The 10,155-nt window shown below is 32.4% G+C and overlaps 2 protein-coding genes and 1 long non-coding RNA gene across 4 annotated transcripts; all 3 read left to right on the plus strand.

Annotated features, from left to right (window-relative positions):
- Window positions 1–857: 857 nt before the first annotated feature.
- Window positions 858–3,067, plus strand: LOC145630154 (F-box/kelch-repeat protein At3g23880-like). Its single transcript, XM_081682404.1, has 2 exons — window positions 858–2,142; window positions 2,359–3,067. The coding sequence occupies exons 1-2, from the start codon at window positions 955–957 to the stop codon at window positions 2,365–2,367; spliced, it is 1,197 nt and encodes a 398-aa protein (XP_081538530.1). The 5' UTR covers window positions 858–954; the 3' UTR covers window positions 2,368–3,067.
- Window positions 3,068–3,119: 52 nt separating this feature from the next.
- On the plus strand, window positions 3,120–5,142 carry LOC145630155 (uncharacterized). Its single transcript, XR_014112016.1, has 2 exons — window positions 3,120–3,575; window positions 4,889–5,142. It is a non-coding gene; the product is annotated as an uncharacterized LOC145630155 (long non-coding RNA).
- A 1,301-nt stretch (window positions 5,143–6,443) lies between these two features.
- Window positions 6,444–10,155, plus strand: LOC145630156 (F-box/kelch-repeat protein At3g23880-like). Of its 2 annotated transcripts, XR_014112017.1 has the most exons (3): window positions 6,444–7,664; window positions 9,358–9,520; window positions 9,755–10,155. XR_014112017.1 is itself a non-coding variant. In XM_081682405.1 (2 exons), exons 1-2 carry the CDS (start codon window positions 6,503–6,505, stop codon window positions 9,781–9,783), a joined length of 1,191 nt encoding a protein of 396 aa, XP_081538531.1. In that variant the 5' UTR covers window positions 6,444–6,502; the 3' UTR covers window positions 9,784–10,155. The 2 variants fall into 2 exon arrangements, 1 of the variants encoding a protein (XP_081538531.1); XM_081682405.1 differs by lacking the exon at window positions 9,358–9,520.

A 10,155-nucleotide genomic window follows, 5' to 3' on the forward strand; every position in this document is an offset into this window, starting at 1 on the left:
AATCATTAAATCAAAATATATTTTTTAATTTCTAATTATTTGTTAAAATAATATAAATCCTAATGTAAAAAATAATAAAAAAGATAATTTTTTCTTTTTTCATAATTTAAATCTTAAATTACTATTTTTTTTTTGTTTTCAATTCTCAAATTTCATTTGTTAATTTTTTCTTAAATAGCGATGAAAATTTAAATTCTAAATTAATATATAAATCTAATTTTTCATTGGTTGAAATATTACTTTTTCTTATGTGGCGTGCGATACACGAATTTTTATATACATTTTGTATATAAATATTTTTTTTGATGATCTCTTAATTTTTTTTCTTGCATTATAAGTTTTAAAATTCTGTATGAAACTATCATATCATCAAATATTTATAAAAAACCATTAACATCAAATGATAATTTATATTTTTTAAATATAAAAATATAATTTTTAGTTTTTTAAATAATATAAATCCTAATATCTAAAGATAATTGTTAGTTTTGTAACAAATAAAAATGATAAAATTTAGTGTTCTTAAATAATTAAAATCTTAATAAATTACTATTCGTCGTTTTTACCTACGTGGAAAAATTTTAAAATTTCATTCGTGACTTTTGTTTAAGTGGCGAGTGATTTTTTTAATTCTAAAATAAAATAGATATCTAATTTTTAATTGGTCGAAAATATACATTTTCTTATGTGGCGCTCCCAATGCTCTCCAAAAAATGCCTACTTTATTTATATACATTAGATTTTTTCTATGTCACTTCACTATTTCACTTTTATTATTTAGAAAATAAAAGTAAAACAATATATATCATGTTTATCTAATCTTGAATTTTCCCTTCAAAATTTCATTCCTGCGAAAAAGTAAATGCTTACTTTTCTTTTCAAAAGAAAAGCAATTTCCTTTTTCGGAGTTGATTCTTCAAACTACTGGTATTACAAACAGAACAAGTGAGAGAAATGGAAGAAAGCGATCATAACAACAGCAAGAAAACGATAAAAGATGTTGAAGAAAGACATCTTCCAGATGAAATCATAATTCAGCACATCCTTCCCTTGCTTCCCCTCAAACCGTTAATCCGATGTAAGCTAATTTCAAAGCAATGGGATCGTAATGTCAATTTCTTCCATGATTATATCAAACTATCTTTATATAGTCGCCCTTTTACCCCAATTGAATCCCTCTTTATTCAATCTGGTAGTAGATTTTACATTTACAATTGCAATAATCATGATCATGCTGATGTTGATGTCGAATATATTCGTACTAGTGAATATAATTTGGTTGAATTAAATGCTGAATTTGATGTTGGTAAGAGGGAAAATATTGGATTAGTTGGATCATGTAATGGGTTGGTTTGTTTTGGTGAAATTTATGGAAAATATTTCATTTTATGGAACCCTGCTATTAATCAATTTTACAAGTATTTTTTGTTTGCCAAACATCAATTTCATAAATATTACTTGGAATATTTGGAGCAAGATTCTAAAGAAATTTATTGGGGGTTTGGTTATGTATCCTCTATTGATGATTATAAGGTGGTTAGAATCTCTCAGTTTCGATTTCAAGGCAAGGTCGATTCAGTTCATGTGTTCTCATTAAGGACTAACAGTTGGAATAGGATTGAATTTGGTGTTGATGAATGTAAATTAGTGGGTCGATCAAAGTTGGTTAATGAGACTTTGTATTGGAGAAAGGAGAATGATAATGTTGATGGGAATGTGGAAATTGTTTCCTTTGATTTGGGTCTTGAGACTTTTGCTATGTTACCTGATTTGGCTATTCGTGCACCCGGGAATGCTGTCTTGTGTGTAATGGGAGGGTGCTTATCCGTATGTGTTCGTAATTCTGATACTGAATTGGTGATACACATTGTGAAACAATTGGGAAGAGTGGTTAAGGTTTGTTATTCTGATTTGGACAAGACCGAGAATAGTTTCAATGATTTGATCGGATTGACAAAGGTTGGGAAGATATTTGTAGTTTATCCTGGTTGTTTTGTGCCATCCTTGATTGTTACAAGTTCAAACAAATCAATTGTTACATTTAAAGCTAATGGAAGACATCGGAGCAATTATATGGACAGTTATGTTCCGAGTCTGGTTTCACCTCTTCCACCAGTGGAATTGCCTAATGCATTAGGACAGGTACCCTCCATGACCTTACCTTATATTTGTTCAGTATGATCTGCTTCTTTTACTTCAATTTTCTTGTTGTAGTTCGTAACTTTTTGGGTATGGTGCCAAATCTTTGTTGTTGCAAACAACATTACAGCTTAACAATTGCAGGGTTTGGATCGAGTTGATTTAGCTTTACTGCTTAGAGTGTTTCTAACAGCAGGTTAATTTTATTTGGTGAGGCAGGTTGCGTAGCCCATTTTGACAGAAGACATTCGGCTGCTGTGGTGGTATATGTGCAGAAGTGAAGCTCTATGATGCCACTGACCTCTGTATTGGACTGAAACAAACTCTGCTGATGTGAATTGTTAGTGGTTTTGCTAGGAACTATTTCTATCAACCTCTGCTTTGAGCTATGCAACGTTATGTTTATATCAATGATTCATGGAGTATTGATGTGAGTTGTATGAATTAAGATTAATTGCATGAAAAAGCATATAAATAGTACTGTACGTCCTCTATCCTTTTATTGTTTGGCTAAAACCACTAAATGAAGTTGATAAGATAAAATTTAGTAGGACCAAATGTGATGAATGTGAGATCAAAGCGACATACTCTTTAGATAGCTTATAATTTAAGTCTAAATAAACAAGCCAAAAAAATTTTAAGTTAGTAGGGGGGCTAGGAATATCACGAGTATGGTAAAAATTCATCGTATTGACTAATATATTTGCCAATGCTCGGCTTTTATGTGCATTTACTAATATCGAAATATATAAATTATGTAGATAGTGAAAATGTCAAAGCCATGTATTTCGTACTTATATGTAAAGATTAAAGAACATCATCTACAATCTTTAACAATGTAATCTGAAATCATACAAGTACTCGTATATTACTCTAATTACAATGAGCATTGAAATTTGAAACTAATCTAATTACCTTTTTTTTTTTTTTTTTTGAGAGATTTCTCAAAAAAAAAATTTTAATAAGTGAGAATGAAGAATTTTACAATTTACGAAAATATGAATGAAGAGATAAATATGTCACATTCTTAGCCAATCCTTAAAAATAGGATCCCAAATTCCCAACCACCAGAATATGTTAATTTTTTGGTTTTTTTTTTTTTTTTTAAAAAAAAAAAAAAAAAAACTACTGACCTACGGTAGTACATTGTACAATTTCGAGTGTCTAGTACTCCGTAATACAGTAAAAGTAGAACAAAGAGTCAAAGAGCAGATTTCCTAAAAAAAACAAAAAAAGTCAAAGAGCAGAACAAATATCCTCTGTAAATGAAAACAGAGGTTTAACCAAACAGAATGAAAGTTTGAAGATTGATGAAGAAATCAAAAATGGAAGACAATGAAAAAGATGAAACCCAAATACATCTTCCTGATGATCTCATCTTTCCATGGCAGCCCATCAAATCCTTAGCTCAATACAAGCTTCTTTCCAAAAAATTGGTATTTTTCTCTTTCTTCTCCCAATTTCATCCTTAATTACACCAATTTACCCTTTTATTCTCACCCAATTCCCCCAATTAAATCCATGTTTATCCAATCTGGGAATTCTTTTTACCTTTATTCTTGTGATAATCTTGATGATAATGTTGCTGAAGTTGCTAGAAATACTGAAGATTATTTGATTAAGTTGAAAGATTATGACTTTGATGTTGGAAATGATGTGGTTAATTTAGTGGGATCATGTAATGGGTTGGTTTGTTTTGGTGAAATTCATGGTAAATATTTCATTTTATGGAACCCTAGTACTAATCAATCACATAAATATTTCTCTGAAGATTTGGACATTTCTAGTTGTAATTGGCCTCCTCACATTCGTTGGGGATTTGGGTATGTTTCATCGATGGATGATTATAAGGTTGTGAGAGTAATTTAGTACCAAATTGGATTGCTTGTTGATACATTTGTTCATGTGTTCTCATTAAGAACTAACTTATGGAAAAAGATTGAATTTGATCTTGTTGATTGCTCATATGTTTTAATAGAACAGCCGATGTTGGTTAATGAGACATTGTATTGGACTGCCGGGAACATGAAAATTGTTCCCACATTTGGCTGTGCTTTCGCCGTTGGGTGTTGTGTTATGTGTTATGGGAGGGTGCTTGTCTATGTGTGTTTTTAGATCTCAAAATGAGTGGGTGATAGACATTGTGAGAGGTCCTGGAAGGGTGTATTCTCTTCGTCTGAATTGTGACTTGGGACAGTTTGATGACTTGATTGGATTCACAATGAACAATAAAGTGCTTGTAGCTTATACTAGTCCTGAAACCCCAGGCTTGGTTGATCTAAGCTTGGTTGGTCTAAGTTCAAGAGAATCACTTGTGAAGTTTAGATATGAAGGGAGAACTCGAATTGAGAGTTATGATATGAGTCAAAGTTCTCCTCATCCTTTTAAAGAGATACCCAATGCAACAGGTAACATCTATATCCTTGCCATTTATTTTCTTATTACTCCGTAGTAAGAAGTAGTTTACTACTATGCTTTATTAGCTCTTTATCTTGATGTGTAATGCAAACCTTTTTTGGTTCTTGGCCACGAAACAAAGCTTATTGATTGCTGAGTTGGTGTCCCATAGTTGAAAATTTTTCATTAAATATGTACTAGTATTAAGTTTCTTCACCAAATATGTATTGTGAAGATTACTATGGAGTAGTAGAAAGCAAAAATTTCCCAAATTAAAAGAGTATATACTATATAACAGCATTGTTTCACTTAGTATTTTCTAACAGCAGATTCTTCAAATTTTGTGAAGCAGGTGGCATGAATTCTTTTTGGTAGAAGATTGTTTGTAGCCGATTTGAGAAACTCAACGAGTTATGCTATCTTTATCCTTAGACATGGAAGTTTAAACTGGTATAATATGATCCATGAAAATTTTGTTGATTCTTTGACTTGTAATATTTACATATAACTTTGATGCCTCTTTGTTTTGGCTCATGTAACTCAACGGTACTCTATGATTGCTAAGGGGATATAATAACTGTTGAGGTAGAATCCGTACTTATGATATTAGGATGTTTGAATATCCGTGGTATTTCATGTCTATCCTTCTACGATCTTAACTAGATCAGAGCACCTAATCTAGGCTGTTTGAATTTATGCCTGTGAGCTCATATTCTAAGCTTGCAATTTACTCTTGCTTCCCTTAGTTTCAACCAAAAAACAGTATCAGTATGACATTTTCCTAGAAAGTTCACTAGGACATTTAACTCCTCTTTAGCTATGTGAGATAAACAAGCAGTCAAGCATTTAGATTGTTTTGCAATTAAAATTGAAATGGAAGACTTGGGTGGATGAGATGGAAGGACAAAAGGAATACCATTTACTAATAAAGGTGATCATGGGCTAAAAATGTTGGCTCAATTTGGGCCAAAGGTTAAGGTCGGGCATGTTGGGCTACTTATGAATTTATGATTATTGATCAAGCCTACCATTTAGATTATGGATTAGGCTTTACAGCATGCTTACATGCACCATTCCACATATTGAGTAATAAAAATTATTCACGTTTAGGGCATGTTTACATTTACCGAACTGAACTGAACTGATCGGAGCTGAATTGAACTTAATTGAGCTGAGCTGAACTGAAATGAATATTTTAGAAGAGAAGAAAATTAGGAGCTGAATTGAATTGATTGGAGCTGAACTGAACTGAAGTTAAGCTGAAATGAACATGTCTTACTATCTCTAATACGTCATTCGTTTTTTAATTGTTACACCATCTTCCCTTTTAAAGAAAAAAATATATGTGTTCTTTAATTTCTTGATTTCTTTTATTTATTTTATGTATATCTTTAATATTTTGTTTTATTTCCAAACATCTCACTTACTTTTCAATAAATTAGGTGGGTGAAATAAAAGGTCATAAACACTAATCGTTGTACTCGCTCCATCCCTTATAGTCTTTTATGACCAATTTTAAGTCCTAAAATAATAGTCCCATTTGCTTTTTTGAAGTACCTTTAATATCAAATTTTTTTACTAACATTTCCTCTAATTTGCAACGATATTTGTGCAAATTTAAATTTCTCATATAAATTTTGTTTTTTCATGTACTTTTGTTATTTTCTCTCTACTTTTTTTTGCATACCCAATATTAATTTACTTTTTAATGTACTTACTCCGTACTACTTTTTTTTACATTTATTAATTTCAATAAAAATTATTCATAAAAAACTATCAATAAATGACGGAGGGAGTATTAATTCTTAAATACAACAACACATAAATTATTACCGTCATCCGGAAATAAAACTTTGACCTATAATATCTTTTTTCCGGAACAAAATTTATCACAGTTACATTGAAAACATAAAAAGAGGCAGTTTCGAGACCTCATTCTTGACACTAAACACAAACAGTGAGAGAAATGGAAGAAAGCGACAAGAACAACAAGAAGAAATCAAGAGAAGATGTTCAAGAAATACAACTTCTTGATGAAATCATAACTCAACACATTCTTACGCGCCTTCCTCCCAAACCGCTAATCCGATGTAAGCTAATTTCAAAGCAATGGAATTTTAATGTCAATTTCTTCTTGGATCATATCAAACAATCTATTTTTAGTGACCCTTTTACCCCAATTGAAACTCTCTTTATTCAATCTGGGAAAACATTTTACCTTTATACATGCAATAATCATGATAATGATGATGTTGAGGTTGAATATGTTCGTACTAGTCAGTATAATTTGGTTGAATTAAATGCTAATTTTCGTGTTGGTAGGAGGGAAAGTATTGGATTGGCAGGATCATGTAATGGGTTGATTTGTTTAGGTGAAATGAATGGAAAATATTTCATTTTATGGAACCCTGAAATTAATCAATTTCATAAATATTATTTTGAATTTTTGGAGCAAAATTCTAGGGATATTTGTTGGGGGTTTGGTTATGTATCCTCTCTTGATGACTATAAGGTGGTTAGAATCGCTCAGTTCCGGTTTCGGGCCAAGATCGATTCAGTTCATGTGTTTTCATTGAGGACTAATACTTGGAGTAGGATTGAATTTGATGTTGGTGAATGTAGATTAGTGGGTCGATCAAGGTTGGTTAATGAGACTTTGTATTGGAAAAAGGAGGATGATAATGGTAATGGGGATGTACAAATTGTTTCCTTTGATTTGGGTCTTGAGACATTTGCTATGCTCACTGATTTGGCTGTTCGAGCACCCGAGAATGCTACCTTATCCTTATGTGTCATGGGAGGGTGCTTATCTGTTTGCGTTCGCAACTCTCATGATGATTTGGTGATACACATTGTGAAACGACCGGGAGTCGTGGTTAAGGGTTTTTATTCTGATGTGAGAGACACTGTGTTTGATGATTTGATCGGCTTGACAGAGGCTGGCAAGATATTTGTTGTTTATCCTCGTTGCTGGGTGCCATGCTTGGTTGTTTCGAGTTCAATGAAATCAATTGTGACATTTGAAACTAATGAAAACCTGGGGAGCACTTATATGGCGAGTTATGTTCCGAGTCAAATTTCACCTCTTCCTCCTGTGGAGTGTGGAGTTGCCCAATGCTTTAGAACAGGTACCCTCTATGCCTTTGCCTTTTATTTGTTCTGTTTTACTTGCTTCCTTTAGCTCATTGTCTCGATTTAGCTTATGACTTTCTCGGTTTTGCTTTTGTGCTGTGGCGTTGTCTGTGGAGATGTGAAGCTCAATAACGTAACTGGCCTCTGATTAGAACTATGAGACTCTTTGTTATGTTAAGAACATCCTCTCTTGACTTCTTGCTTTAAATATGTTAAAATTGTATAATTTATTTGTTAATACTAATATATGTTTTGAGCTATTTAACTTTATCTTTATCAATGATCCATGATGGAATGAAATCAATGAATGTATGTGTTTAAATGATGTTCTAAATTGTTATGGCTTGAATTGCATGGAGTAACTTTGTTTATTACTTGTTACAGACCATGATGTGTCTTATGCATACATTTTTTAAATAGTATAAGCTTTTATGGCTGTGACTTGTTATTTGAAGTGATTTGAGCTATTTGGTTTGAGTAAATTTGGGTCGAATTATATTTGAGTGAGTAGTTATATTATACAACCCTGCTACTAATCAATATCATAAATATAAAACCTTGTTTCTAGAAGTTGAAATACTTCTATCTTTTTTCAGTATTATTTGGGGATTTGAGTATGTAACCTCTCTGAATGATCATAAGGTGGTGGGAATTATTCAACAATTGAGCCAAATCAATTCATGTTTTCTCATTGAAATTTTACTCTTGGAAGAAGATAGAATTTGGATTTAATGGATATATTATATTAAACGGCCAAAATTGGTCAATAAAACTTTGTACTGGACTGCTTTTGAGATATGAATTGAGAATTATTGCCTTTGGTCTTGCTCTTGAAATATATGAATTGTTCCCTCACTTGTCTTTGCATTTGCCACTGGGCAACGTGCTATCTTATGTGTCATGGGAGGGTGCTTATCCAAGTGTACTCTCAATGCTGAAAATGAATAGGTTATAGACATTATGAAACATCCAGGAGACGTAGATTCTGTTTGTTTTTCATTTGACTTTAGACAGTGATATCAGAGACATGACCGAGTTCACAAAGATTGGTAAGGTGGATGTTGCTTTTCAATATCCTCTAATGCTAGGCTTGGTTGTTCAAGTTCAAAAAAACCAATTTTTGCATTTGAAGGTTAAGGGTGAGATGAGATTGATGGTATGTTCCGGGTCTAATTTCACCTCATCCTACTACAGATTCGACAAATGTAAAAGGAGAGGTACTTTTAAATTTAAATCCATTGTCTTTTGTTTTCTTGAAAGTTTAAATCAAGCTGTTTAAATATGACAATGGATGTAAATTTGCCACTTTGATTTCATGGTTTAAAGAATACGTGGTATATGCTTGTGAGGCTTAAAAGATGCCTTCTTCCACTTGTTTGATCAACTTTGCTCGAGCACTTAATTGGCCTGCATTTTAGTTTCTGACTTTCAAGTACAGAATGCTAAATTTTAGTGTATCTTATTGTTTAGTCAAGTGACTCCTATAACACATTAATGCTACTGCTAAGATGCAACTCTTATCAAATAAAGTAATAGATGCAACTCAATTTCAGTGATTGGAAGCAGTTCTGTCAGAATTTTTCACCAGTTACCCTTATTTCAAGTCTTAACATGCCTCATCTAGTATTGAATTTTTGAAGCTTCACTGTTACAATTTGGTTTCTAACAGCAGTTGTTCTGATGATTCAGCTAGGCAGGTTGCATAAACCTATTGACATGCTGTCCACCAAGACATGAAACTTGAAGATGCAACCTACAACCTTTGATCTATGAAACTGTTTTTGCCGTTATATTGACAAAAGCTATTTTAAACTTTTGCTAAGCTATGTGATCCATGAAGAAATGCTAGTAGGTATAACTGCTGTTGTAAAATGTTGGACGTTCTGTTTCCAATGTGCATCTTCCTTAATATGTTGTCTTTGATTTAGCTTACGAACTTTTCGGTTTTGGTACGAGAACTTTATTGTTACAAACGACACACTTAATAACTGCAGGGTTTGTTTCTTCAACAGTTGATGCTAACTTTACTGCTGAGATCGTAATTCTGTAGATTAGTCTCTAACCAGGCTCCTATTTGTTGATGCAGGATTGCAGAATGATTTTGACAGAAGATAGTTTGCCGCTGTGGCAGTGTATGTGGAGATGTGAAGCTCAATGGCGCAACTGACCTCTGTTTTGATCTATGAAAGTCTTTGTTTACAACTTGTTCCATCTATAATCATGATTTCAGTTTCAAATAATTTACTGCATTCAGAAATAATATTGATATGTACCTTATTGGCAATTAATCCGTGGCGTATTTGTAGACATGGCATAAACTCAGTCTTTGGCTTCTTCTTACCGACCTCAATGATCATTGCAACCGGGTAGCATAAAAAGAAATATTTGGGCAAATGTTAAGAGATAATTTTAAACTTTTCCTTTGGATTTGTTAAATACCCATATCTTTTTATTTATATTATTCCCATATTATTTGGGCAAATGTTA

This window comes from Chenopodium album, chromosome 5 (genome assembly GCF_948465745.1).
Source record: "Chenopodium album chromosome 5, dcCheAlbu1.1, whole genome shotgun sequence".
Classification (NCBI taxonomy): Eukaryota; Viridiplantae; Streptophyta; class Magnoliopsida; order Caryophyllales; family Amaranthaceae; genus Chenopodium; species Chenopodium album.

Bases quoted from the DNA above. Each gene is read 5' to 3' on its own strand.
- LOC145630156 (XM_081682405.1), top strand. From the start codon at position 6,503: ATGGAAGAAAGCGACAAGAACAACAAGAAGAAATCAAGAGAAGATGTT. The intron at 7,665-9,754 runs GTACCCTCTATG...TTGTTGATGCAG, and splicing joins TGCCCAATGCTTTAGAACAG to GATTGCAGAATGATTTTGAC.
- LOC145630154 (XM_081682404.1), top strand. From the start codon at position 955: ATGGAAGAAAGCGATCATAACAACAGCAAGAAAACGATAAAAGATGTT.